Genomic DNA, 27,957 nt, shown 5'->3' with positions numbered 1-27,957 from the left:
CATTTAGTTAGCCAATTACTGACTGAAAGAATGATCGTCTTTTTGATTCAGGCCACAAATTTTGGAGTAATATGGATTATTCCCTCATTTCTTTTATACAGATTCTTGGACATTGCCTCACAGTGTAAGGCGGTGATTTGCTGCCGAGTGACACCACTACAAAAGGCGCTGGTCGTCGAACTCATCAAGCGTGCCAAAAATGCTGTCACCCTGGCCATTGGCGATGGTGCCAACGATGTCTCTATGATCAAGGGTGAGTCCTATCCACACTTGTGTGTGCCACCCATTGTTATTATTATTGTTGTCTTCTATTATCCATTAGCTGCACACATCGGCGTTGGCATCTCAGGCCAGGAGGGACTCCAAGCGGTCCTATCCAGTGACTATGCCATTGCCCAGTTCTGCCATTTGGAGCGACTGTTGCTGGTGCATGGACGTTGGTCATATTATCGCATGTGCAAGTTTCTGCGCTACTTTTTCTACAAGAACTTTGCATTTACGCTGTGCCACTGCTGGTATTCCCTCTTCTGTGGCTTCAGTGCACAGGTGAGGTTCGACTGATTCTCATCAAACGTGGTTAGCCTTATAGCTGCGGCTGTCCAGTTGTCCCGCTCTAGACATGTAATATTTTAGCAGGAGTTGTTAGTAATACCTATTAGTATACCAGCTATCTCAGCTGGTTGAAGAATCTCCTTCAGACAGACAAAAAGGAATACAAGAAGAGAAATTGCAAGCAGCTTGAGTTGAGCTTTAACTTATGCCGTATATAAAGTCTTTATAAAGTTTATAAAGTCTCTGGCTCATGCTGTTCCGATCTAAGTCAATTGTCGATTCGCCGTTGATTTGATCAACATAGGCAGATCGTTTATTTGTTACTTTTATTCATTGACAGAAAATCGCATTCGAGCTGTCTTTGTTTGTTGGGTTTCCCTATTTACATTTTTCCTTCAGTTGTGCATTATGTCTGAATTTATCTAACTCATATCGTAATCCCTGTATCATGTTAATAACAATTATCTTTGCGCATTCAGACCGTGTTCGATCCCATGTTCATATCGGTGTACAATTTGTTTTATACATCACTGCCGGTGCTGGCACTGGGCGTCTTTGAGCAGGACGTATCCGATAAGAATAGCGTGGAGTACCCACGACTATATACGCCGGGCCTCAAAAGTGAGCTGTTCAACATACGTGAGTTCATCTACAGTGTGCTGCATGGCGCCTTCACCTCGCTCATCCTGTTCCTCATACCGTACGGCGTTTATAAGGACGGCGTCTCGCACAATGGATTCATATTGAGCGATCACATGACGCTCGGCGCTGTCGTGGCCACCATACTGATTGTGGATAATACGGCGCAGGTGAGCAGCTCTGACAGCGTTAATGCAATCTATTTGGTTCTAAAAAATTTATCTTTACATTGTCAGATTGCGCTCTACACCTCGTACTGGACAATAGTCAATCATGTAACCATCTGGGGCAGTCTCATTTGGTATTTTGTGCTCGACTATTTCTACAACTATGTAATTGGTGGACCCTATGTGGGCTCCTTGACGCAGGCCATCAAGGATCTAACCTTTTGGATGACCATGCTAATCACAGTCGTCATGCTGATGGCACCAGTGCTCGCTTACAAATTCTACTTGCTCGACGTCCATCCCAGTCTCTCCGACAAGGTGAGTAATTGCCATAAGACGTGTCCTATAATGGATTGTATCAATTTGCGTTGCAGATTCGGCAAAAATCACTTAAGAAGGTTCATTCGCGAGTATCCAGCGATGTGCGGCGCACGCCCTCCTCGCGTCGTGGACGTCGGTCCGTACGCTCGGGCTACGCCTTTGCGCATCAGGTGAGTGCTGATGCTGCTTGATGATATTTTCCAACACACTCACATATATTACTTTTACTTTATGCAGGAGGGCTTTGGCCGGCTGATCACTTCGGGCAAGATCATGCACAAGATGCCACAGGACTTTGCCTTTCCGCTGGGCTTGGGCACCAAGAAGTCGCAGACGCTGCACAACAGCGTTGCCGCGTCAGTCGACGGCATGAACAACAAGCAGTCGAACCACGCGAACAACAGCGGCGGCAGCAAAAGCAATGACAACAACAACACAAATCTACGCCACAATCAAAATAATCAGATACATTCATCGATGGCGGACATTAGGCACGACGGACGAGCCAGTGGCGATACGTATCAAGGCAGCGCCAGCACCGACGAGCTAAGTCCACGTGCGCCCTGCCAAGATCTGGACACTATTAATCTCTAAAGCTAAGCAACGACAGCAAATAAAACACCAAAAATTAGGGCAACCTTAACGATTTTAAGCAAAAAACAAAAACAAAAACAAAAACAAAAACAAAAACAAGATAAAAGAAAATCAAAAAACGAAAACTACAAAGTTTAAGCTTTAGCAACTATATAGTTTAAAAATGTGCGTCTGTCTCTCTGTGTGTGTTTGCGTGTCTGTCCGTTTTGTACATGAAACATAATGTAATGAACTTCGATTTCCCATATTTAAGCACTCTATTTATTTCCACAAAACATTCAACGACCCAACACTTGAGCTAAGCTATCAAAGTGATTTTTTTCTTTTAAAGATATAGTATAACAATTGTTAGAGTATTCTACATATACACATATATATATATAAATATATATATGTATATAAATAAATATGCATATACTGTTTTCACATATATGTATATATATAGTATTGTGATTTAATTTTTAAGTTTTCTGGATACTTCATTTTATGGTTTTTTGTAATTCATCTGCTAAAAGTATTTTTATAATAATATTTTTTTTTGTATTTATTATACTTTAGCTTAGTCTCAAGCATACCAAATACATGCAATATAAACATTCAGTATAGTAATCTTCCCAAAAAGACAAAAATTATTGTGAAATTGTAAAAGCTTAGTCAAACATAGAATTTTCATCAAATTGGGCTGCATTTAGCATAAGATTCAAGCGAAACCCAATAGTTAGCTCTCTCTCTCTCTATCTATCTCTCTCTATCTCTGCCTCTATCTTTGTGTGTTTGTGTGTGTGTGTGTGTGTGTGTGTGTGAGTGTTAATCTTAGATTAAAAATCGAAACAGAACCATTGAGAAACTGAAAGTGTACTTAAATAACTATTAAATGTTGTGCTGTGTCTTAAACTAGATGAAAAACGCGAATCTTAAATTATAATCTCTACAACTCTTACTCTAATCAAACCAGGCCAATTCAACTTACCAATTAGTGTATATGCGAAACACGCTGTAATTTCTAGTTAACTATTGATACATACACCTATGTAGGTTTATATAGCTAGATATGCACATTATACTGTTACACCCACACACACACACAGTCATGGCGAAGCAGAAGGCGAGTAGCGCGAAGCGCTTGCGAAGCAATGCCTTACGCCCGTCCCGCAAGCATCGTGCGCTACTTTTAAACAGCTACTCATACTATGTATTACTATTATATACTATTGTAAATAAATGAATACACACATACGTGCACACACACCCACGAACACACACATGCACATACATACATAGTCATACACAATGCTGTGTTCCTAACTACAGTTCCATCTAGAGCGAGTAGACAAATAATTTAGCTGTGCAGTTACCCTAGTTATAAGCTGGGGTCCGTCCGTAGCAAGCCTCTGCAGTAGCAATGTGTGTCTGTGTGTGTGTGTGTGTATGTATGTATGCGTGTACCTTAACTGCTTTTGCATATAGAAACGGGGAAAAAACAGAAGTTTTTGGATGAGATATTCGAATTACGTATGGCATAGAATTTAACTAAATACGAAGCGGGCTGTGGATTAACAATGAGTCGAAGGTGAATAAGCACAGGTGTGAAAATTATCATAGGTTTTTAATATGTAATGCGCGATGTACACGGATCAACGAATATAATCCAAACAACTTGGTTTATTGACTCATATCGATCCCTTTTCTAGGCGCTGACACCATTTGGAGCATATTTTTGCATGTTATTCAACTATTATTATTATTATTATTATTAGCGGTAATAGCATAAAGTGTACGAAAGGAAATTAAGAAAACGTATGTATGTGTGTCAATTTTTTTTTAATCAATAAATTTAGATAATTAAGAAACTATGCTAAGCGAATTTTAAATGATTAATAAATGCAAAATATTTTCAAATAATTAAAAAAAATTTTTTTTTATAATAATATGTCGTGTTTATGGTACACGTAGTACATTTGGTACATGTGGTATATGTGATATACGTGGTATACGTATTACATTGTTGTATATTTTATATAAGTGGTATATGCGTTATATGTTGTATAAGTGGAATATGTGGTATTCGAATGCAAATCGAATAAATGAGCAAAATAATCATTTCTGGAGTATCGAAAATCTGTAAATCACCCACGAAGAGCTGCGCGGTGTGCTGCTTATGCTGGAGGATTCATTGGGCCATTTTCCATTGAGAACGTTGCGGGGGAACGACGAAGCTACAGAGCCATAATTACCAAATTTGGACGAATGGAGACCGGAAAACGAACCGCTGCATCTCTCGTTTAGGTGACTTACACGAGCCAGCCAGATCACCATTCCAGAAATGCCATATAACTGGTCCACATGCTCATCTACTCTAGCAGCGGTCGCTGGACTAATATCATATTCTCGACTTGCAGGATTACATTTTAAAGGATTAGTATTATCTTTAAAAACAAAAAATACAGCTCGACTGATTACTCTTGCCCCATCTTGTTTATAAATATACATATATATGTGTATAATCTAAAGCTCTAAAGTAAGCTTTACTTTTCTAACAAAAGCTCTAATATTGTAAATACTTATCCAGAATTGTTAAAGAAATCAATACCATTGTTTGCTCATGACTTCCCAGTCGTGTTAGATGTTAGATGCAACAACAAACCAATTGCCCTTGACACACAAATTATACTCTCTAAGCTAGATAGAGGCATAGAGAGAGAGAGAGAGAGGGTGAGAGAGCAAGCGCAATTTGGTTTTCTCCACGTTTTTTATATCTTTTTTTGCTGATTCACATATTCAAAGAGCCGCCGAACCGTCAATGGTTAAGCTCTACGCATACCGAAATACCAATTAGTTAATCATTTTGTAATCGACCGGGGGGCACACCTCTCGAACCGGGAGTTTTAAGTGGCAGCTCGACACAACTCGGCTCACGTGGAGATGATCAAAAGAAAACCAGATCAATATCAATTTGATAATATCTGGGTTGCACCGATATTAGCTAATGAATGCTTTAATAACACCCATATCTAATGTAATATATATGTGTTTAAATATACATTTCCGATTTAAATATGATGTAGATTTTAGTTTTCCTTTTCTAACTGTGTATTATTACTTTTAGTTTTTGAAATCAAACCAAGAAAACCAAAGTTAAGAAAAACAAACCAAGTTAAAATTGTTATAGCATGCAAGATTTCTCTCCACGGAAGTGCCCGACTAGAAGATGCCCTATGCGGAGGCATAGTATTCTTGTATGCTTACATACACATATACAGATGGACAGGTGGACAGACGGAAAGACGGATAGACAGACTCAGCTCGTCATTCTGATAAAGAATATAAATATTTTTTGGAGTCGGCTACGCCTTCTTCTGTCAGTTAAAACTATTATCCAATAGTCCTTATATCAAAGACACATTTCTATACCAGATTTGGATTAGGAGTTTCGCTCACTTAAATTAAATAAAAATGCAAAATGTGCATTAGGGAAAGATTCCTTAAGAAGCCAAAGCAAACATATTTGTTTAAAAAAACTATTTGTTAAGCTGTTTAGTAAATATTTCCGATACAATAAAAGCCGAACAAGAGCTGACCAGAGCGGAGCAGAGTGGAGATGTCGACCCGAATGTGGTTGGCCAACAAAATATGAATGAAATTTTGTAAATCTACATAAGTGTGTAGCTCCGGAGTCTACAAAACCTATATAACCATGTATGATATAACAGCATTTGGCGTTCGTGTGGATATCCACTTAATTATGCGTGTGGCGATGATATACGACGAGTATGTTAAACATGAAAACTGTCGAAATGCGGAAATCTGGCTCGCGCAGCAACTCCCCTGCCCCATATATAGAGAAATAGGCGTAACTAAACTTACTAAGTGAGCCGCAGAGCAACCGGTATACATATACATTTTGCTATTTTCAGTTAATTCCCATGGCAAATTGCCAAGAGGTTCGGCAGTAATAGTAGCTGAGCTATGTAAACCTTATACTTCTTAAAGGAGATTTAATAAGAATTGATTCTAGATCTGATATTTCTGATTTGGTTTATGTTAATTCGGTTTAATCGATAGGAAATGAACTTTTTAAAAGCTCTCAAATTGATGGACTTTAAAGTTCGACCGCAGAAAGTATGCTTACAGGCTAAGGGAATAGAACTCTTACTTAGATTTTTGTAAGCCTTGAATTTGTAGTTTTAAAACACGATGTTTTTTAGACAGCAAGTTTTAGAAATTCAGAAGTCAATTGTCTGTGATATAACAATTATATTTTATGTAAAGAACTCAAGACTGTCTTTTAAAGTCTTAGACAAGCTGGAATCACTTAAAAGACACTGGACTCAATTGCAAATTAAGGTTCATCCATGGCAGTTCAATCCTCTCGCTCTGTGCATATCCGCCAGGCTCATTCTAATCCAACTTCATAGAAGCAGCTCACATCAAATTACAATTAATAAAAGGTAAAATAAAAAGAAGCTGATCCACTGAACTCCAGTTGCTCGAAAGTGAACTTCCCTCCTTTTCTTTAACCATATATTAAATAGAAAAAAATATATTAAAGGAAATAAGCAGATTATGATATAATTGTTGAAATTTTATGTTTTGCTAAGTTCCTGTAGTTGCATAACTGATCAAACGCCAAACTAACTCTGATGAATCAATAAAAGAGAAATGAGTCAACAGCTTTTAAGTGTTTTTCCCCTTTTTTGCCCACGCGCCTAGCAGGAAAGTGGGTAAGTATTAAAGTGGAATGCTGGTCATTGATCAACCACATGCCATGCCATGCCATGCCATGCCATGCCATACCACTCATACATACATTTGCAAACAATTAGCTGTTTGCAATGGAATGGAATGGAATCATCCTCAGCAGCTGCATAATCATCTGAGGTTGCAACTCTATCTGTACCTCTGTGTAGTTGGATGTTTTGACACTCTATCCAAGTGATAAAATCCCAATCGCATTTAATTTTAACAAAATGCAAGATATATGCATGATATAAGCGAGCAGCGACGTCGACGTCGACTGCGACAGCGGCAGTGAAGATGTTCATGGCTCAAAACTAACAACAGATTGGCTCAATCGACAAGCGTCCAAGTTGTTGCAACAACACGAAAGCCACAACAGCAACAGCAACAGCAGCAAGAGAAACAAATCTCGAATCGATAATCATATGCAAAAAGCCGGTCAATTTTTGATACACGTGGGATCCGTGCCTCAGGTGGGGTGGAGTACGAGGGCGGGGGGCTATGGGTCGCTCGGCTCGAAGCTGCGCTAATGCTCGTGTTATTGTTGCATATCTTTGCTATTCAAATAAACAAAAAATACATATACCGGGTGTCTGCTGTCACTTGCTACGCGTTACACTACAAACTCAAATAAATGTAAATAAATTTCTGAAAGTCGCACCAGATACCTCGCCTCGTTTCGTTTTCTACGGTTGTCGCTTAAATGGATTTAGGTACTCTCAAAACTGCGCTTAAGGCCAGCTTAGGCTAAAAGAGGTTAAAGCGTTAAAGCTTTTTTATATAATATGTTTTGTGGCGAAGCAAAAAATAGCATCTGCAAAAGACTTTGTTCGCAATGATAGGAAGAATTCTATTTCTCATATTCATAAGTTCCTTAGGCTCAGACATGTAACTTAGATTATGTGTCTGGTGCTATTTTATTTTTGGCAGACATATATACATGTCTCGAACATTTATACAAAATTTATTACGTAAAATATAAATATATACACCAATATTCCCTCTATTTATCATATCTATAACATTCAACAATTAACATTCAGCCGAAGCACCCTGTATAACAAAATTCGTTGGCGCGGGAGAAAAGGTTGACCAAATAAAATACTTTGTTGCTCCTCTTCATATCGATATACCCTGTAAGAGTTTTTCAACTATAGGCTTTAAAAAAAGCATGCCAATTCCGTAAAGTATGATTTACGTAGCCGATAATTATTGGTTTCGATATACATTGCATTACTTATATCGATTCTTATGCCTATGCTTATGACACGCAATGTCTTGGTAATTATAGGCATGTGTAGGTCCTCCTATAGCCAAGGTGTATCAAGTTTCCAATATCCCACGCTTATACAATATTAAAACATATGTCATCATTGGCCATATGTCCAGAAAATTCTAAATATTTTTTTTTAAATACTTTAAAATACATTTAAAAAGAGAACCTTCTAATGTTTAAGAACTAAGATATATAGGGTATCTCTTTGGGTATGTTCTAGGATATCCTCTAGGATATATTCAAGGGTATAAATAAGGTAAAGGGTATATTCTGGGTATAAATAAGGTAAAGGGTATATTCTGGGGCACTTACGGAGTATATTCTTGTGTTCTACGGCATGCTCGATTGCTTTGGAATTCCAAAAAAGCTGTATGTGTTCCATGGCATCTGCCAAAGGGTTGTTTAAAATTTATATGTTTAAATGTTATACATTATGGCCAGAGTATCTTAAAGTCAAGCAATAGCATATTTATCTCTTGTCTGTGCTTTGAAGCTGTTTTCAAACATCATAAGTGAATTATGAGAGCTGAGATGAGCAGCGGACGAAAGCAAAATGATTTGAATTTGGCTTGGAGCCGAACATCGCGTCGGCTTGCGTCGCATTACGCGTATCTTCCAATTACCATTTGCATTCCCTTCGCATGCGTATCGCCGACTCTCCATCAGCGCCGTCATCGCCGAGCTTACGAATCTCAGCAGCGGGCAGCGAACAGCGCGCAGCGCGCAGCGAGCAGCGAGCAGCATGTTGTTGCAACCGATTCCGTACGCCGTACGATAGACGATGGACGGCCCTTTAACGGGAACTCTCTAGCTGAACAGCCCGTATAAAAGCTCAACGGCTGCGCGAAAGTAGCATCATTCGCTAACCGGGAACAGCTCGACGCGCACAGGTGCTCGAGCATAACATCAATTAAATTAAAGAGAGAGAGAGATTCAGAAAAAGCCGAAATGAAGGTAAGTAACAGCTCCTCCTTTGGATAGCCCATGCGGCACTGACTGATGCATCGCTCTGCCTTGCCTTAGGTCTTCGTTTGTCTACTAGCTACGCTTGCCGCTTGCAATGCCACATTTTTGTCATTTCTGGGCGGTGGCGGCGGTGGTGGCGGCGGTGGGGGCACTAAGACCACCTACAATGTCATAGCGACACCGAACAATGGAGGAGCTCACGGAAATGGACATGCCTATGCGCATGGCGGAGGAGGAGGAGGTGGAGGAGGTGGCTCTTATGGCCATGGACATGGCTACTCATATGGCGGTGGTGGTGGCGGTGGATCCACTCAGCTGATCAAGGTCATTCTGGAAAATGGCCACGGCTATGGCAATGGAGGCGGTGTTGCAGGCGGTCAAGGCTACGGACATGGCTATGCCAACGAACATAGTCATGGCTCATACGGCGAACAGGTATACAAGGTGATTGAGCATGCGGCACCTGTTGCGCCAATTGCTTATCACGCCAACAGCGGCGCCAGCAGCTCTGGCTACTCCTATGGCCAATCATATGCAGCTGGCCATAGCTATGGCGGCGGGGATGCCTCCTACAACAACCATCAGCTGAATTCGATTCTGCCACAGATCATTCAACTCGTGCTGCAGGAGGATGCCCTCTATGGAGGCGGCGGTGGTGGTTATGGCAATGTGGACGCCATCAACGGTCAGCTGATCGACACCTTCGGACACAGAGGCAAGGCCATCATTATGCGCGCGGATCAAGCGCAGGGCGCCTTCTTCAAGAGCGGGCACGTTGTGCAGCGCGGCACGCTCAAAGTGATGCGCGTCCAAGAGCAACAGCAACAGCAGCAGCAGCCTCATGGTGCTGGAGGCTATGCCAGTGGCGGCGGCGGCGGCGGCGGCTGGAGCAGCGGTGGTGCTTCAATAGGAGGCGGCGGCTGGAGCAGCGCTCAGCCCGCCGGCTGGTAGACCCTGCACCCAGCTCGCTTAGTTAGACCAAATGAATTGTTTTTTTTATTTTTTTTACTAGGCTAACTCATCGCGCAGTCATTAATTGCATATGAATATGTTTACATATACATATATATACCTGTCTATATATGTGTATATGTATGTTCGTCATTGTTAAATTATTTGTTAATAAATAAATATATATATAAACATAAAGAAAAAGAAAAGACACAAGACAATTTTGTAACTTGTTGTGGACCAAAAGTTATATCATAATGGCACGACTTTCATTGGCTGCCCTTGGCAGTGGGCAGCTAACGATGTCGGTGCAATGGGGCGACAGAAAGGGAAGGGGCCACTTGAATTGATTTCCAGTCAAGCTAGTTGCCAAATGCGTAGATCCGAGCTGTGCCGCGAGCCGAGCATCAAAGCCAAAGGTGAAACTCGTCTGCGGGTCGCTGCAGCAGCAGCAACGGCAGCAGCAGCTACAGCTGGCGTAACTTCAAATTGATTTTTAGATAGCATCGCATTGTTGTTGCCGTCGCTGATGCTGTAGCACCTACAAATCTCGTACAAAATCTTAAGCGATCTTCAAAACTCAATTGTCTCGGCGACAAATGTGAAATCTTATTTCTTATATAACCCATCGAACAACAAAGCACAAAGCGAAGATAACAATTTATACCAAATTTGAATTTGAATTTGTGTGTGATAACAGCGCCACATTCATGACTATTTATATATAATATAGTATATATATGTATATATATAATATATAAATATATATATTATTTTATACCATTTTATTTTATGTTATTAATATTTTTATTCTCCCACTAATATTCTAACGATTGCTTACACTTAGTACCAAGATCACTTTCTACATAAATATATCTATACTATATAGTTCATGCGTCATATAGCAGAATATATTAACATGATATTTTATATATTATATTAACACATAAGATTTTTGAAAAATTTTTAGGAAATCTTATACATTTATAAGTATTATATACCCTATCTTCAGATCTCTGAGATTATTGCAATCAGATCTGACAGAATCTGTGCTAAATAGAGTTAGAAATTAATATAGCTGACAAATTATGACTAAATATTATTGACTCAATACTCTAAATTGGCGTTTTGAGTGACCTTCCTATATTTCAAGATTGTTAATTTCGTACGCTCTTGGGCATGCATTTTTCTATTATTACTAATCAACAGAATATCAAGGTTTTTATTACATCTTCAACGTCTTTCTTTTGTCAGTTTGAATGGCATATTCATAGAAATTGTATTCCAATAAAAGTATTGTTCACTTTTAGCCAAGACTGAAGCCAGCATACATTTCCGGCTTCTTTTATAAGATCTGCATAAATCAGCGAGTCAGAACAATGATAGTCTGAAGAAGGTAGAACACCTCTTGAAATACCTTGGGACCTCTTAGAATAGGTGAATAATATTTTATGCTGTGGATAACGATCCCTGTGACAATTGACAAAGATCAGAGTGGATTCCTCAGTTGAAGTCTAATGAACTATCTTTTCTCTTCCCTCGTATACAGAATTCGTTAACTGAAACTAAAAGCAGATATTTTCGATTACGCGTAGATCTATATAGATTATGTTATGTTATGATCGAAGCCTCACCTAATCAGGGTAGACGATATATATATATATATGTTTATATATTTCTATATATATATAGCATATATTTATATATATATATATATATAGCATATATTTATATATATATATATATATATATATATATATATATATATATATATATATATATATATATAGCAGTCCTGAGGAGATATAATATATACATTTTCTTTTTGTTTCAAATTACAAAATATATATATGACAAAATAGTGTATAAATACAAACTCAAAAAATGCAAATTAGTATATAAAATAAATATAAATATAAAAATATAAATACAAAGTAGTGAACCTACCAAAAGTAGTCTATAAATATAATTCAAATTTTCAGAGATTATACGAAAACTGAAGCGTAGCTTTTATAATATATATATAAACATCATATATATTTCTGAAGATATTACCGTTACTTCAAATTCTTAAGGCTTTTGAATATTAATACTTCTAATTAAACTAAATAAAACAAGTTTCATATTTTTGTGCGAAGGCTTTTAAAGAATTTGATTATTTTCAAACCTGGTCCATTTTAAAATATTTTTACTCAATGCGATATAAAAGAATCTTGTTTAAGTTCTCACATTTATTTCAAATACTCTAATTGAATCGACGTTTCTCCTTTCTTATTTACGGTTATATCTTATAAAGTCAAGAAACGTGTGAAATAGAATTAACTGGTCGTAGTTTTGCTTTCATTCATACTATTAAAAGGCAAATGAGAGTGTTCTCATAGCGGGAGCCCCAATTAGAAGCAAATATTAAAAAAAAAAGATATTTTATTAGCATTCAAAATTTGATTGTTCAATTCAAGGTTCAAGATCGATAAGGCTGATATTATCGATCTTTTGACTGTGGTAAAAGTTATCAATAATTTGAAACAAAAACTTATATACATTTGCCGTTATTGGCGTGTGTACAAGTGCAGTCAAGTCTCCAGCTCTACCTATAAGATAAATATTGAACAAACGACTATTGAGTCCCATCCAGAATATAAGTTATGCACCATTTACTCGGCTACGCCTCTTCTGCATGTTACATAAATCGAAGCCAAGCTATTACATCGAGAATTGTAATTTTTCAGTTGTATCAATGGGTAGCCAAAACGAGCAATCCACTATAGAGCTCTCGATCAATAATAGTAAAAGGCAACTTACTTCCTATACGAGTTGGATTGAAAAGTATGCAATATTTACGGACAAACTAAATGTTTAATATATACGAAGTATATACGTCTGAAAACATATGTAAATTCAGCAAATAAGCATATTAAATTTTAAAAGCACGACTGGCATATACCCTAGTTTAACTAATTCTGGCAACGAATATGCTCTTTAATTTATACAGGGCATAAATACGTCAAACAAAGAGGCACCAAATGCAAAATTAGCAACAAAAAAAGAATTAACATATATTATTTTTAACAGTTTTTGTTATTGAGTTATTTGAGTTTTTTTCGAAACGCAGCATGAAATCATATGGGGAAGCTACACTAAATGTTGTGGGCATTGATTAGCATTTTAGTTGGCTAAGCAAACAATATGCAATAAAAAAAGTTCGATAAATTTACACAATGAAAAGAATCAATCAAGGCACCAGAGCCGAAGACAGAGGCGAAGACGTAGTCGTAGCTGAAACCGGAGCCAACTACCAAGTTGTGTGCAGGAACAAGTTCTCATTGTTCTTCCAAATTGAATGGAGCGTTCGTCGAGCCGATTGGAGCAGATGCGCGTCATTCGGCAACGTATTTAACAAATATGGACAATTTCAATAATAATGCCAGACATCTAAATGTCTCCCTTTATTTAGCGAAAATTTACATAACGCCATTCGATTAGATTGGGTTTTTTAACATATGCCATTCTATTTGCGTCTCTGGCCAGTTTTCCTGTTTGCTGATCTACTTTTGACAAGGTTCTCTGACAGTTGCTGCTGCTGCTTCAGCTACTATATAAAGCCACCAGTCGGCGGAGCACTTCAACACAAATCAATCGATAATCAAATCAACATGAAGGTAAGCTAACCACCATCGATTGATGCCCAAGTGAACTGATCGAGTATTTATTGGATATCATTTTGCAGTTCTTCCTTGCCTGTCTGCTGCTCGCCGCCTGCCTGGCTCTTGGCCAGAGCAGCGCCATCGTTGGCACAAGTTATGCCCACGTGCCTGTTGTCCGTAGCGTGCCCGTGGTTCGTCATGTGCCCGTTGTTCGCCATGTGCCCGTCGTCGATTCCGTCGCCGTGCCCGTCGTCCACTCTGTGGTGCCCGTGCACCGTGCCGCCTACATTTCATCGCCATCTCTGCTGCGCGTTGGACACGCCTACGATGCTCCTCTCGCCTACGGCGGCTGGCTGAAGGAAAAGAAATAAACTTACTCCAACTACCTGAAAACCTCGGGAAATAATACGCTTCAAGATTCGTCCAAAATATCTGCAATCAATTTTTTTTTTATTTTTTTTTAAATGTAATATCCCAATAAATTCAAAAACTGTAAACTCAAACATGATAAGTGCCCAGAAACTTTGGATGGACTGCAACAAATTGATGCTTAACTGAAAAGTTCTTCAGAATTTGCTGCCGGTTAAATAGAACAGAAGCTATTGCACCCACAACTGAGATGAGGCAAGATGAGATGAGATAAAGATAAAGTCTCAATCTAGGGATAGAGATAGAGACACAGATAGAGATAGAGATAGAGATAGAGATAGAGATAGAGATAGAGATAGAGATAGAGATAGTGATAGAAATAGAAATAGAGATAGAGATAGAGATAGAGATAGAGATAGAGATAGAGATAGAAATAGAAATAGAGATAGAGATAGAGATAGAGATAGAGATAGAGATAGAGATAGAGATAGAGATAGAGGTAGAGATAGAGATAGAGATAGAGATAGAGATAGAGGTAGAGATAGAGATAGAGATAGAGATAGAGATAGAGATAGAGATAGAGATAGAGATAGAGATAGAGATAGAGATAGAGATAGAGATAGAGATAGAGATAGAGATAGAGATAGAGATAGAGATAGAGATAGAGATAGAGATAGAGATAGAGATAGTGATAAAGATAGAGATAGAGATAGAGATAGAGAGAGATAGAGATAGAGATAGAGATAGAGATAGAGATAGAGATAGAGATAGAGATAGAGATAGAGATAGAGATAGAGATAGAGATAGAGATAGAGATAGAGATAGTGATAAAGATAGAGATAGAGATAGAGAGAGATAGAGATAGAGATAGAGATAGAGATAGATATAGAGATAGATATAGAGATAGAGATAGAGATAGTGATAAAGATAGAGATAGAGATAGAGATAGAGAGAGATAGAGATAGAGATAGATATAGAGATAGATATAGAGATAGCTATAGAGATAGAGATAGATATAGATATAGAGATAGAGATAGAGATAGAGATAGAGATAGAGATAGAGATAGAGATAGAGATAGAGATAGAGATAGAGATAGAGATAGAGGATAGAGATAGAGATAGAGATAGAGATAGAGATAGAGATAGAGATAGAGATAGAGATAGAGATAGAGATAGAGATAGAGATAGAGATAGATAGAGATAGAGATAGAGATAGAGATAGAGATAGAGATAGAGATTAGAGATAGAGCTAGAGATAGAGATAGAGATAGAGATAGAGATAGAGATAGAGATAGAGATAGATGATAGGATAGAGATAGAGATAGAGATAGAGATAGGATAAGATAGAGATAGAGATAGAGATAAGAGATAGAGATAGAGATAGAGATAGATAGAGATTAGATAGAGATAGAGATAGAGATAGAGATAGAGATAGAGATAGAGATAGAGATAGAGATAGAGATAGAGATAGAGATAGAGATAGAGATAGAGTAGAGATAGAGATAGAGATAGAGATAGAGATAGATAGAGATAGAGATAGAGATAGAGATAGATAGAGATAGAGATAGAGATAGAGATAGAGATAGAGATAGAGATAGAGATAGAGATAGAGATCGGATAGAGATAGAGATAGAGATAGAGATAGAGATTAGAGATAGAGATAGAGTAGAGATGATAGAGATAGAGATAGAGATAGAGATAGAGATAGAGATAGAGATAGAGATAGAGATAGAGATAGAGATAGAGATAGAGATAGAGATAGAGATAGAGATAGAGATAGAGATAGAGATAGAGATAGAGATAGAGATAGAGATAGAGATAGAGATAGAGATAGAGAAAGAGATAGAGATAGAGATAGAGATAGAGATAGAGATAGAGATAGAGATAGAGATAGAGATAGAGATAGAGGATAGAGATAGAGATAGAGATAGAGATAGAGATAGAGATAGAGATAGAGATAGAGATAGAGATAGAGATAGAGATAGAGATAGAGATAGAGATAGAGATAGAGATAGAGATAGAGATAGAGATAGAGATAGAGATAGCGATAGAGATAGAGATAGAGATAGAGATAGAGATTAGAGATAGAGATAGAGATAGAGTAGAGATAGAGATAGAGATAGTTATAGATAGAGATAGAGATAGAGATAGAGATAGAGATAGAGATAGAGATAGAGATAGAGATAGAGATAGAGATAGAGATAGAGATAGAGATAGAGATAGAGATTAGAGATAGAGATAGAGATAGAGATAGAGATAGAGATAGAGATAGGATAGAGATAGAGATAGGATAAGATAGAGATAGAGATAGAGATAGAAGATAGAGATAGAGATAGAGATAGAGATAGAGATAGAGATAGAGATAGAGATAGAGATAGAGAGGATAGAGATAGGAGATAGAGATAGAGATAGTGATAAAGATAGAGATAGAGATAGAGAGAGATAGAGATAGAGATAGAGATAGAGATAGATATAGAGATAGATATAGAGATAGAGATAGAGATAGTGATAAAGATAGAGATAGAGATAGAGATAGAGAGAGATAGAGATAGAGATAGATATAGAGATAGATATAGAGATAGATATAGAGATAGAGATAGATATAGATATAGAGATAGAGATAGAGATAGAGATAGAGATAGAGATAGAGATAGAGATAGAGATAGTGATAAAGATAGAGATAGAGATAGAGATAGAGAGAGATAGAGATAGAGATAGAGATAGAGATAGAGATAGAGATAGATATAGAGATAGAGATAGAGATAGATATAGAGATAGATATAGAGATAGAGATAGATATAGATATAGAGATAGAGATAGAGATAGAGATAAAGATAGAGATAGAGATAGAGATAGAGATAGAAATAGAGATAGAGATAGAGATAGAGATAGAGATAGAGATAGAGATAGAGATAGAGATAGAGATAGAGATAGAGATAGAGATAGAGATAGAGATAGAGATAGAGATAGAGATAGAGATAGAGATAGAGATAGAGATAGAGATAGAGATAGAGATAGAGATAGAGATAGAGATAGAGATAGAGATAGAGATAGAGATAGAGATAGAGATAGAGATAGAGATAGAGATAGAGATAGAGATAGAGATAGAGATAGAGATAGAGACGGAGACAGAGTAGTCCCGTTTATTTCAAAATCCATCAGAGTTATCATTCATTATTAGAGTGCTTTTAAACTAGAGAAATTGAATTTCGCGAACTGGACTAAATGTTTTATCCCGTGCACTTCTCATCATCTTTAACAGCTGATTTTCTTTTATATATATAAAGGAATAGGGAGTATGAAGAAAATATTCATTCTAAAGACTGGAACTCACAGCGTAGAGCTTAAAATATAAAAAGAAAATATAACTTTTACTTCTGTTTTGATCCCGACAATGTTCTCGTTGTCAGTTTAAGCGGGTCTTCCACTTGCAGATTGCTAAGCATGGCCGAAGAGACGCGGATTTACAAGTCCTTTGATTAAACAGGTAATAGATAAATCTTAATGTCCGCGGTAATGTAAGAATTGTGACTGTAGCTCATCAGAAGTAGAATAGATGGAGCTGATCAATATCAAATGAATTGGGTTAGACGAAATTATTTCCTTCAGTTCTACCAATCTCAATGATAGTGTCAGTATAATCATTCATTCTGTTGTTCTTTATTGAATGTCTATCTGGAAACAAATTTAGACGGTACTTGGTTGGGACATCGGTGAAGCTGGTAGAATAAGACATTATTAGGTATCAAGGGATCAAGAGTTTAAGTTTGTTAATTAGATAAGGATTAACATCCTATTCCCTATCAAATAAGTATTTTTTTAGATAAGCTTAAGACATTAAACATTGACAATCAAAGCCCAAATATTTTGATGGAATCTGTATTTCCCACACTAATTGGGACACATATAACACGCTCACACACAGTCAGTCACACACATACAGGCATAAATTAGCGATTACTGATGTTGTTTGTCGGTTTATGACCATTAAACAATAGTTGTGTGTATTAGATGGCTGGCTTGTTGCTGTGGAATTTTACATAACCAGCAGTTCGCTGGCCAACCGAGATGTTTTGTTCAGTTGACAAACACTGACGATTCACCTTGAAATGCTGGCATGGAATTGAGACAAGATTTAGAGGGTTCGATTGCTCCGTGGGCTGTGTTAGACAGCAAGCCGCCGGTTGAGCCAGCTCCAGCACCAAAAATACTCGTATGTAAATGCGTCCACAGAGATATACAGAAAGAAAGAGTGAGAGAGTTAGAAAGAGAGAGTGGGAGAGTGAGACACCTGCTGGAGGCGCCGTCTTATCAGCAACGTCGGCGGCAACAGCAGCCTCCACGGTCGATTCATTTTCATGCTAATTAGGAGGCGGTCGCTTTCGGAATTTCGGAAATGCATAGAGTAGACCGAAAAACGTTGCAACGTTACGTTATGTTGGGGCTTTACGAAACTGGCAACTGGAAACTGGAAATCGGACAACGTTATGAAAATTGAAATTGAAATTGAGCTGGAAATGGAAATAGAAATGGAAATGCAGAACCAACTGGGTGCGGTGCGACCTTATGAAAATGAAAGCGGCGGCGGCAACTTCTTTACAACCAGACTTTGCATCATCGTCGATCATCATGATCATAATCATGATGATGTTAACATTGATGAGCACAATGATGATGACGATAATGAAGATGATTATGAACTGAGGCCCTGGCCATTGCAAATGTTAATAAAATGCTTTTGTTTAACTCTAGCTCAGCCCTCAAGATATTGCCTCTGTTTGGACTTGGGCTGGGCTAGCTCAAAAGTTTGGGATGCGTCGTTGCGCTGCTTTGAAATTGCGTTGCTAATTTCGTAGCATCAAGCTCATCATGATCATTGGTTACAGCAGCTGCTGTTGCCGCTGCTCATGCTGGTTACAACGTCTTGGAATCGTATAAAAGCGAGCGATGGCCAATGGATTGACATCAGTCGTGTTTGAAGAGCACACAAAACGTAGAATTTGGCATTAGAGTCGTCGTCCAGCCCAAGCAGGAATAGTCGTCAACATGAAGGTAAGCATCCCACATAAACAACCAACCATACCAATTTGATTTAAATCATCTTTTTTATATAGGTCTTTGTGTGTCTGTGTGCGCTCTTTGCTATGGCAAACGCTGGTTTTCTGGGACTACTCGGAGGAGGCGGCGGTGGTGGTGGTGGCGGCAGCGGCAAGTCGGGCCTCAGCTTGGGAGGCGGTAGCGGTGGTGGAGGCGGAGGCGGTTATGGTGGTGGCTATGGCGGTGGCTATGGCGGCGGTCACGGCGGTGGCTATGGCGGTGGACACGGCGGTGGATACGGTGGTTCATATGGCGGACACTACGGTGGCTCACACGGATCCGTACAAGTTGTCAAAGTCATTCACCAACAGGGCGGAATCTCTGGCGGTGGTTACTCTGGTGGTGGCTACTCCGGCGGTGGCTTCTCTGGCAGCAGCGGCTATGCTGGCGGCTACGGCTATGGACCCGCACCACAGGTTTACAAAGTGAAGGTAGTCTCAGGCGGTGTCGCTGCTCCAGCGCCTATCCACCATGGCAGTGGACCCGCGTCTGTTAAAGTGATCAAGGTTTTGCATCAGGAGTCTGGCCCACTAGTCGGCGGTCCCATCGTTCAGAGCGGCCCACAGATCATTAAGGTTTTGCATGAGAATCACGATGCTGGTCATCACATCCATGCTGGTCCATCTGTTCAGGCACATACCAAAGTGGTGCGTGTCATTCACGAACATGCTTCGGTTGCAGCTCCCGCTCCAATCTATAATGCCCCTGATTCAGCTCCAATTTATACTGCACCTGCACCAGCACCAGCTCCAATATACAGTGCACCAGCACCAGCTCCAATTTATAGCGCACCCGCACCAGGCCCAGTTTACAGTGCGCCCGCGCCAGCTCCAATTTACAGTGCACCAGCACCAGCGCCAGCTCCCATTTACAACGCACCAGCGCCAGCTCCCATTTACAACGCACCCGCACCAGCTCCCATATACAACGCACCCGCTCCAATCTACAACGCACCCATTACAGTTCCCGCACCAGCACCCGCCCCTCTGCCCATTTACAATGCGCCCATTGCTGGCCCAGCTCCTGCTCCCATTCAGTATAACGCTCCCATTCAAGCCACCGCTCAGGCTCAATACAATGCTCCTGCTCCGATTCAATATGGCGCTCCGCTTCAGGCACCATCGCCCGTCCTGAGCGTGCCGGAATCCGCACCTGCTCAAATCTTTAATCAGGGCCCAGTCTTGAGCCTCCCCGCACCCGTTGAGGAAACACCATTGCCCATCGGCCATGCACCTGCCCAGAGCTATGGTCCGCCTCAGCTCTAAATAGTTATCCATTTACAACAGCAACACACCAACACCTAAGAGCATTACAGCACCACTGGAGGCGCCAACAATCACCAGCACCAGCCCCACATATTTCTGCATGTGGAGATACATCAAAGACCTCCAATTCTATGACTTCTGCCTCCTATCGACCTATCGACCTCTCGATGTAGTTTCTTTACACACTCAAAGCTCTTCTAAACGACGCCATAAATTATTTTAATTTTTTTTTTTTATAATAGATGTATTTTGATTTTGTTAAAAAAATATATAAAATAAACTGACTGTTAAACGAACACAGAACTTGAGAACAATTCGGGATATAGACGGCATATTTAGAGTATGAGATACCTGCTAAATAACAGCTGATCCTAAATATGTATATATACATTAAATGTAATACTGTCCTGTAGGATTTTCTAAACAAGAATGAAATCGTAGGCACTACAACAACTAGCTACGGCTCTACAGAATATTAATTAAAACTCCAAAAAAATCAACGATCCGCTTGCACTTGCACTCCATCCTCCCCACACCAACAGAGTGTGGGAAGTGGATTTTGAACAAAAAATTATATCACTGGAGCCCACTCTAAACTTGACCTTCGCGTTGGCGCCTATGCAATGCAACGCCTGCTGGTGCGCTTGCGCAAATAATAGTCTAGCGCATTAGCATAAATAAACTGTTAAATTTCACATTTTCTTTTTATCTTTTGTAGGGCTTAACAAATGTTTGAACACGCGAACAAAACAACAAAAAAAAAAAAACATAAAAAATGTTGATTATAGTTCGGCTGTGCTGTTGTTGCTGGTGAGCTTTTGCTATAACGATGATATTATGTGTATTCGCTTATTTTATTGTTTCATAACAAATTTGTTTTTGCACGCGCAAACGTCGACAAATTTGTTTTGCTTTAATTATTTTACACACAATTGTAAGCTGTTGTTGTTGTTATTTTTGTTGTGGATTCGGTTGTTTAATAGTTATTAAAATTGTTTTATGATTTTTTTAATTTATTCGGCAGCTTTGACAAGCGCTTCAGCGACTTCCACGGCAATGGCAGCTTCTGCCTTGGCCTGCAATGCGAATCGAAGGATTAGTTGTCTATTTGACATTTTATCTTTTTCAAGTGCGCTCACTCACCTTGTCGCTTGCAGCGGAGCTCATCTCTGACTGGTATTTGGAAAGCAGCTGCCTGGCCTCGCTGACGTCGATGTCCTCGATATTGTGTGCCTCTTCTGCGAGCACCTGCACTGAAGAGTCCTCGTTGACGGTCACTGAACCGCTGGATACAAAGTACTTTGTAACTTTACCATCATTTTCGGTGACTTGGACAACACCAGGCTTCAGCACAGCTATGGGCAGAGCGCAATAGGAGATTGATTAATAATCGATGTTTCAGTTATAATAACGATTCACGCTTACCCAATGTGGGCACATGCTTGGCTAGAATACCAAAAGAGCCGCTGAAAGAGGGCACATCGATTTGTCGCACAACTGCGGCATCGAAGAAAGTCTTGTTAGCAGCAGCGAAGGTCAGCTTCATGTCGTCCGAGTAGGACCGATTCAGACTGAGGCGAGCGCCGCGCTTGGCCAAGAGGCGAGCATTTCTGACGAACGACATTTTGTTCTGAAAGAAAAAACAAAAGCCAAGTGAGTATTATGCAAAAGACAAATGATTTACGCTGCACCTCTCAAAATAGTTAACTAGTTTTAAAATTAAAGATACACAAATTATGTAACTTTGTAGGTTAGGCCATAAGCGACAAGTAAAACGCTCAGTTTATTTCGCACTGTAAGAGCGGCGTGGAATGCAGCTTTTTGGCCGTTTATTCAAATTGAAAACATCCCTATTGCAGATATTGGATTACCTTTTATTTATTTGGAGTGTGGCGAAAATAAAGAATATTATGGAATCGTCGCTCAGCTCGTAACCAGTGCCGCTACTTAGAGACGTCAATCAAATCGACGATAAGATTTTTCTTTATATCGATTGCACGAGCTTCAAATTATATCGATATTATTGTGTGTTTCCAGTGCTCTATCGACTATCCGCCATAAAGTATCTGCAATAACTATCGAGGCTAGTACGCAGCAACATTATTAGATAATACAAATATAAATGTTCTTATGATTATAAATATATAAAATGTTTATCAATATTTAAAAAATAAAACAGAAATGAAAAACGCGAAAGTATTGCGCATGGGCTACATACATAATAAACATTAGCGTTCTGTGAAGAATTTCGATGTAGTCAAAACGTACAGCTTGCGACAAACAATTGTACAGCACGTTATCGCTTTGCAAAAGCTGGCTCTGTATAAATTTGTTTACTACTTTGTTTTTTTTGTGTGTGTGTATAAATAAACTCTACAGAAAGTAATAAGACTTCAATTACTTAGTGAAAACCATAATGAATTACTTACAATTATTAGTACTTTTAGTTCTGTTATCTTTGAAGCCGGCATCTGCCGGTCGACCTCTTACCGATACGGTGTATCTCGCGGTCGGCACTTCAATTGATATAACCGCAAATAGATACGGAAAAAATGTGTTACGAACTTTCTGTTATCCGGGCAAGCCACGCTCACTGTTCAGCCTATTTGAGACTGTGGAGCTGATTCTATCCATAGCCAGCGATGACTATTCAGAATATGGCGGGCGAACTCCCGAAGAAGTCCTTGACCATTATACTGAAAAGCATTCGCTGTTTAGCTTCACGCTCTTCTCGCAGAAGCGCCAAAATATCCAGCTATCGCCATTTGAACAGCAATGTATCGGCGTAAGCTCCAATCAGCCGTACAACATAAGTCTCAATTATGCACAGTTAGATATATGGCGTCTAATACAAATGTCTCTGGGCATTGCACTCTTCTGGAGCGCCACCCGGTTGGCCAAGAACAGTATATTTTATTATTTGGCTGGCATGGTACTGGGAATTTGCGCGTCGTTGCTGGTAATCATTGCCGTAACATCTAAACTTTTTCCGCGCCGACCAATGATGTACGGCGTACTAATCGGAGGATGGACCATCGGACTTTACATACTCAAACAACTATCGGACAACATACGTGTAATATTAATCACCTATCGCGAATATGTACTTTGGTATTTGGTGATTACAGGTCTAATATCGTTTCTCGTCTGCTATCGTATCGGACCTCCTAAGAATCCGCGCTCGCAAAATATTATTATGTGGGTGCTACAGGCAGTTGGCGCTGCCATCGTTTACTTTAGCAGTTGGCATACTAGTGCGTGCGTTGTCCTGCTGGTGCTCGTCTGTGCAGCTCATTACTGCCCTGACTCGGTGCTTCAGTACGCGCACAGCTTTTACAAGCGCCGTTTTCCGCCCAAGCGTCGCCTGCTCACCCAGGAGGAGTACTATGAGCAGGCTGTCAGTGAGACGGCTCGTTCGTTGGCCGAGCTGCGCGACTATGTGAACAGCTCGAATTGCCGCCAATGGAGTGTTATAAGCGCCCTGCGTGACCCAATGCGCTTTGCCACCTTTGCTAATGGTGCACCGCACTTGTTTGACGAAGAAATCGAGGATTACTCGCGCACCATAGAGGACTCCCTGGAAGGTGCTGACGAGGACGAGGCTTTTGACTTTTTGCAATCCAGCATGTACTATCGACCCACCGGCAGGCTCATCAATCCACACCGCATTCCATCCAGTCCACCCTCTTACCCGCCAATAAGAGCCCCGCCTCTTGGCAGGCAGCTAGGCAACAGCAACAATGATAACAATGACGACGACGACGATGAATTCATGGACTAAAGGAAAATCATAGACATACATCATAAGATAAGGCTCTTTAGTTTATATTGTATATTTTTAGAAAGTTTTTCCCCCTAATCGATGCCAAAAGATAGTTTGATTTTAAGCTCCTCTTATTTTTTAGCTATAGTTCGTAAACTGAGCGTGTATGTATATATTTGTTTGGTCCTTATTAACGTATAATATTAAGATTGCGTCTATGTGTTTATTTCCTAAGAATCCTAATTGAACTGCCCCCATTTCAGACATAGTTACTTAAGACTCGAAAGATTATACATTTCATTCATTTAAGCATGGCGGCAAAAAGGAGCTCCAGATCTGATATGTTTTCCTAAAAGACTACTCTAGTTTCGTTCATGTGTAAAAAAATTGCATTTATATTATGTTTTAAAATAACTCATACTTAAATAAATATTAAGATGAAAAAATCAGGTGAAAATGTCTCTATTCTGTAAGGTATATCTAATCAGCCAAATGTAAAAATCATAATCAAAATCTTTTCCTGCCGAAAAATAAGTAAATTATGTATGTATGCGGCAGACGCTCTCTGTCTCGCTCATTGCCGTGTGTGTGTGTCGTGCCGTGCCGTCTGTTTCATTGTGGCCCACACACACGACTGGCAAAAACAACTACTTGGAGTGCATACTTGCATATGCATATGTGTACACACATACAGCTGTATAGCTACGAAATATAAAATAGCACTGTACACTAACTTCCCATTCGTTCGACCAGTTAAGCTATATTTGTGGACTCAAGAAACTTTGGAATATATATTTGAAAATAAGAATACAAGCTACCTTAAAAAGGAATCAAATTAACGATTTTATTTGGAGTTTTCTTTGTACTGAGGTATATGTGAAAAAAAAAACCAAAAGAAATTCACTTCTTTAAAACTACGAAAAAATGGCTAATGTTGATATTATTTCTTTCATCAATATATAAATTCATATATATATAAATATATATAATGGTCCTAAGCAAACCTGCAATCAGCAAGCCAATAAGCTTCGAAACTACAGCTCTAAGGCACAACTTTGTTTCCTGTCTTCTATTTGCATCACGGTCATGGCTAATTTATCAATACTCTTATCAGCACAACTGATAGCTGATTCATTGGCGAGAGAGGTCATTGCTGGAGCTCAACTTTGATGCGTTTTCGTGAGCTGTTGAGCAGATGCCCTAGAGATTCTGTTGATAGTTCGCTGGGACGCTTTTCACTGGTCACGCAGACCATCTTGGCGCGCTTCGTCAGCTGTTCAAGTTCTACAGGCGCACTTTCAGTGGCGCGCTTTGGCAGCGTCTCAGTAAGCGTCCGCCGTCGCTCCCGCCGCTCCCGACGCGGATGAGGCACAATAAAACAGTTGTACATGTGTAACAGTTGTTCCATTGGCAAACACTCGGCATTCGGCACGTACAATTCGCGCTGCAGCAGCCGAAAATAAAAATTAAATGATGATAACAATTATAGGAAATCACAATTCGAATACCTTTCTGAGTTGCTCCAAAATTTCGGCACGCGTCGGTTCTACATTCTGCATGTATTCCATGAAATTGGTCAGATCTGTGAAGTGCATTGATCAAGAACACAAGCATTGCCCTGCCTTCGAGCGCACAAAATGGAATAAAAAACAATTCTAATTTGAGTGAATTCTTTTAGCGGAACAGCTGATTTTACTTGTCAGAGCTGCCAACTTTCTTAAAATCAATTTGAAATTGAAAAGTAAATTGTACTGCTGATCTTATATCTGACATTATGAAATAAAGCTGATTACTTATGACCTTTATAACAATCGTTCCAAAAATTTTGCCAACATTTTGTAAAGAACATTCAAGGTTTTAAGATATCTAGCTTTAGAATCAAAATATTTGTGGGATTAAACTGACAGGCAGCTGAGCAACTATTAAAAGTGCAGCATACTTTTGAGCGAGTTGATATAATTTAAGTGTATAGCATACTTTTAAGGTGTGCAATAATGTTTTAATGAACAGCATACTTGAAGGATGAAGTATTGCTTCCGGTGGATCTAGACAAGGAGTGCAAATGCAAATATTTCAGGTTCGGTGCATTTATAAACTAAGATCTAAGGTACTGTTGTATAAAAATAATTATAAAATTTCTCAGAGCCACCAGCACTGCGAGATCGGAACACGTAGAGCACGTTAAGTCTACCTGAAGATGCGCCTAGCATGTCTGATGATAGTGCAGCCAATGAACTACATTTTAAAGTGCCTCATCCGCTGATGTATACAATTATATTAGTAGTGCTCGTATGCAGGGAACGTAGACGCTCTCAACTCTCCGCTTCTGAGCTCTTTGGGTCTTGTGGTCTTCTCTTGCTCTACCTCATCTCGTCTCGCACATTGACATTGACGCTGACAGCGCTGTTGACGTCGCGTCGGAGGGTTCCAATTTCCTTTTGCCATAATTTTTGGCACTTTATGTGTCAGCAGATAAGAATAATATGCCTGACTTTTGGGTATTTCGGTTTTTGTTTTTTTTTTTTTTTTTTTTTTTTGAACTGTTCGTTTTGGTTGTTTTTGGGATGGGAAGGCGTGCTTAAGTGTTTAATGCTAAACGTTTCCTTCGCACAGCTATTGATATGCGCTTGACGAACTCCTGTTGCGTTATCCTTTAGAGCCGTACATACACAAACATTTGAAAAACGCTTCACGTGCATCAAGGCAGACAACCAAAGTGCTGCTCCTTCTTCGATTTCTCACTTCACTTGGCTGCAATATCTAAAAATTTTACTCAAATATCATTTCGTGATCGTTCGCCTGTGTGCGTATCCATGTGTGTGTGCTAAGGCTTAAATACTGCTAAGAGAAATGGACGGACGGGCCGGCTCTCATCGGTAGGGGGTCTCACAATTGCCTAACTGTTGCTTTGGCTGCTGATTGAAAATGTTCGGTAAGTACATTCAAGAATTAACTATGCCCATTTTAGAGTGTTGCCCCTGCTCTCTTTGAAAGATAGTCGCCGCTCAGAGGGTCTTCTTAAAATACACTCATACACGCACATACAAACACACAGGCACGCATTTGAATACTTCATTGATTATGTTAATATGGAAATGGAGTCGATGCAGTCGCTCCCCTTGATTAACCTTATCACTGGCGCATTTCTTGTCATTTTGGTTTTTCAGTTTGTTTTGTTCTTTTGTAAGCAGAAAAAAACAGAAATCGAAGTGAAACCGAAACTGAAACCGAAAACGTACCGAAAATCTGTTTCATAATCTAATATATATAGGTGTATATGCACGTATGTATGTCTGTCTGTCTGTATATATGCTTGCATTTGATGTGTGGACAGTTTTTCACATTCTCCGTCCCTCTCTCTCTCTCTATTTCTGGTTGTTGTTGCTCATATATGTATTTGTTTTGGTTTCGTTACCTTTGTGGGTTTTCCCGTTCACACGTTCCCCATGGAAAATTTTGTCGCATGTAATTAAATATGTATGTATGCTTGTATGCTGATCAGTTTTATGTCGTTTACATGTAAATCAAAGCAATTTCAGCTAAAAGAAAAGAGCGCGCGAGAGAGAGAGAATTTATTAATTTACTAATATAAAGGTTACATTAATGTTAATGATCT

The 27,957-nt window shown here is 39.3% G+C and overlaps 7 protein-coding genes across 18 annotated transcripts in view; 5 read left to right on the top strand and 2 right to left on the bottom strand.

Annotated features, from left to right (window-relative positions):
• LOC111594979 (phospholipid-transporting ATPase ID) overlaps positions 1-2,630 on the top strand; it is a 39,562-nt gene extending 36,932 nt beyond the window's left edge. For 5 of the 12 annotated variants that reach the window (XM_030225903.1, XM_030225897.1, XM_030225898.1 and 2 more), the window contains 6 exons: positions 102-253; positions 323-546; positions 1,032-1,361; positions 1,428-1,676; positions 1,733-1,849; positions 1,917-2,628. In XM_030225903.1, coding sequence (XP_030081763.1) covers positions 102-253; positions 323-546; positions 1,032-1,361; positions 1,428-1,676; positions 1,733-1,849; positions 1,917-2,273 — 1,429 coding nt within the window. In that variant the 3' untranslated portion in view covers positions 2,274-2,628. Of the gene's footprint in view, positions 1-101; positions 254-322; positions 547-1,031; positions 1,362-1,427; positions 1,677-1,732; positions 1,850-1,916 lie in introns of all 12 variants that reach the window. The other 7 variants (XM_030225893.1, XM_030225894.1, XM_030225895.1 and 4 more) reach the window with 4 other exon arrangements.
• A 6,604-nt stretch (positions 2,631-9,234) lies between these two features.
• Positions 9,235-10,203, top strand: LOC111595000 (glycine-rich cell wall structural protein 1.0). The gene is made up of 2 exons (XM_030225904.1): positions 9,235-9,240; positions 9,310-10,203. The coding sequence occupies exons 1-2, from the start codon at positions 9,235-9,237 to the stop codon at positions 10,201-10,203; spliced, it is 900 nt and encodes a 299-aa protein (XP_030081764.1).
• Positions 10,204-13,722: 3,519 nt separating this feature from the next.
• Positions 13,723-14,387, top strand: LOC111594981. The gene is made up of 2 exons (XM_023308481.2): positions 13,723-13,862; positions 13,931-14,387. Exons 1-2 carry the CDS (start codon positions 13,857-13,859, stop codon positions 14,216-14,218), a joined length of 294 nt encoding a protein of 97 aa, XP_023164249.1. The 5' UTR covers positions 13,723-13,856; the 3' UTR covers positions 14,219-14,387.
• A 4,946-nt stretch (positions 14,388-19,333) lies between these two features.
• On the top strand, positions 19,334-21,345 carry LOC115483724 (skin secretory protein xP2). The gene has a single exon (XM_030225907.1). It carries the CDS (start codon positions 19,361-19,363, stop codon positions 20,576-20,578), a length of 1,218 nt encoding a protein of 405 aa, XP_030081767.1. The 5' UTR covers positions 19,334-19,360; the 3' UTR covers positions 20,579-21,345.
• Positions 21,346-21,588: 243 nt separating this feature from the next.
• LOC111594998 (ATP synthase subunit delta, mitochondrial) lies at positions 21,589-22,548 on the bottom strand. The gene is made up of 4 exons (XM_023308497.2): positions 22,450-22,548; positions 22,004-22,208; positions 21,722-21,933; positions 21,589-21,654 (listed from the first exon to the last, which is right to left on the bottom strand). Exons 2-4 carry the CDS (start codon positions 22,200-22,202, stop codon positions 21,592-21,594), a joined length of 474 nt encoding a protein of 157 aa, XP_023164265.1. The 5' UTR covers positions 22,203-22,208; positions 22,450-22,548; the 3' UTR covers positions 21,589-21,591.
• Positions 22,549-22,749: 201 nt separating this feature from the next.
• On the top strand, positions 22,750-25,114 carry LOC111594997 (nuclear envelope integral membrane protein 1). The gene has a single exon (XM_023308496.2). The coding sequence runs from the start codon at positions 22,995-22,997 to the stop codon at positions 24,357-24,359; it is 1,365 nt and encodes a 454-aa protein (XP_023164264.1). The 5' UTR covers positions 22,750-22,994; the 3' UTR covers positions 24,360-25,114.
• A 75-nt stretch (positions 25,115-25,189) lies between these two features.
• On the bottom strand, positions 25,190-26,052 carry LOC111594999. The gene is made up of 2 exons (XM_023308499.2): positions 25,850-26,052; positions 25,190-25,785 (listed from the first exon to the last, which is right to left on the bottom strand). Exons 1-2 carry the CDS (start codon positions 25,934-25,936, stop codon positions 25,489-25,491), a joined length of 384 nt encoding a protein of 127 aa, XP_023164267.1. The 5' UTR covers positions 25,937-26,052; the 3' UTR covers positions 25,190-25,488.
• Positions 26,053-27,957: the final 1,905 nt, after the last annotated feature.

Source organism: Drosophila hydei, unplaced genomic scaffold (genome assembly GCF_003285905.1).
Source record: "Drosophila hydei strain 15085-1641.00,03,60 unplaced genomic scaffold, DhydRS2 tig00008148-arrow-arrow-pilon, whole genome shotgun sequence".
NCBI lineage: Eukaryota > Metazoa > Arthropoda > Insecta > Diptera > Drosophilidae > Drosophila > Drosophila hydei.
This window is presented reverse-complemented; position numbering and strand designations above follow the sequence as displayed.

Coding starts and splice junctions, on each gene's coding strand:
- LOC111594997 (XM_023308496.2), top strand. CDS start 22,995: ATGAATTACTTACAATTATTAGTACTTTTAGTTCTGTTATCTTTGAAG.
- LOC111594999 (XM_023308499.2), bottom strand. CDS start 25,936: ATGCACTTCACAGATCTGACCAATTTCATGGAATACATGCAGAATGTA. Junction 25,786..25,849: donor TTTTGGAGCAACTCAGAAAG/GTATTCGAATTG, acceptor CGGCTGCTGCAG/CGCGAATTGTACGTGCCGAA.
- LOC115483724 (XM_030225907.1), top strand. CDS start 19,361: ATGGCAAACGCTGGTTTTCTGGGACTACTCGGAGGAGGCGGCGGTGGT.
- LOC111594998 (XM_023308497.2), bottom strand. CDS start 22,202: ATGTCGTTCGTCAGAAATGCTCGCCTCTTGGCCAAGCGCGGCGCTCGC. Junction 21,934..22,003: donor CAAGCATGTGCCCACATTGG/GTAAGCGTGAAT, acceptor CTCTGCCCATAG/CTGTGCTGAAGCCTGGTGTT. Junction 21,655..21,721: donor GCTCCGCTGCAAGCGACAAG/GTGAGTGAGCGC, acceptor TTCGCATTGCAG/GCCAAGGCAGAAGCTGCCAT.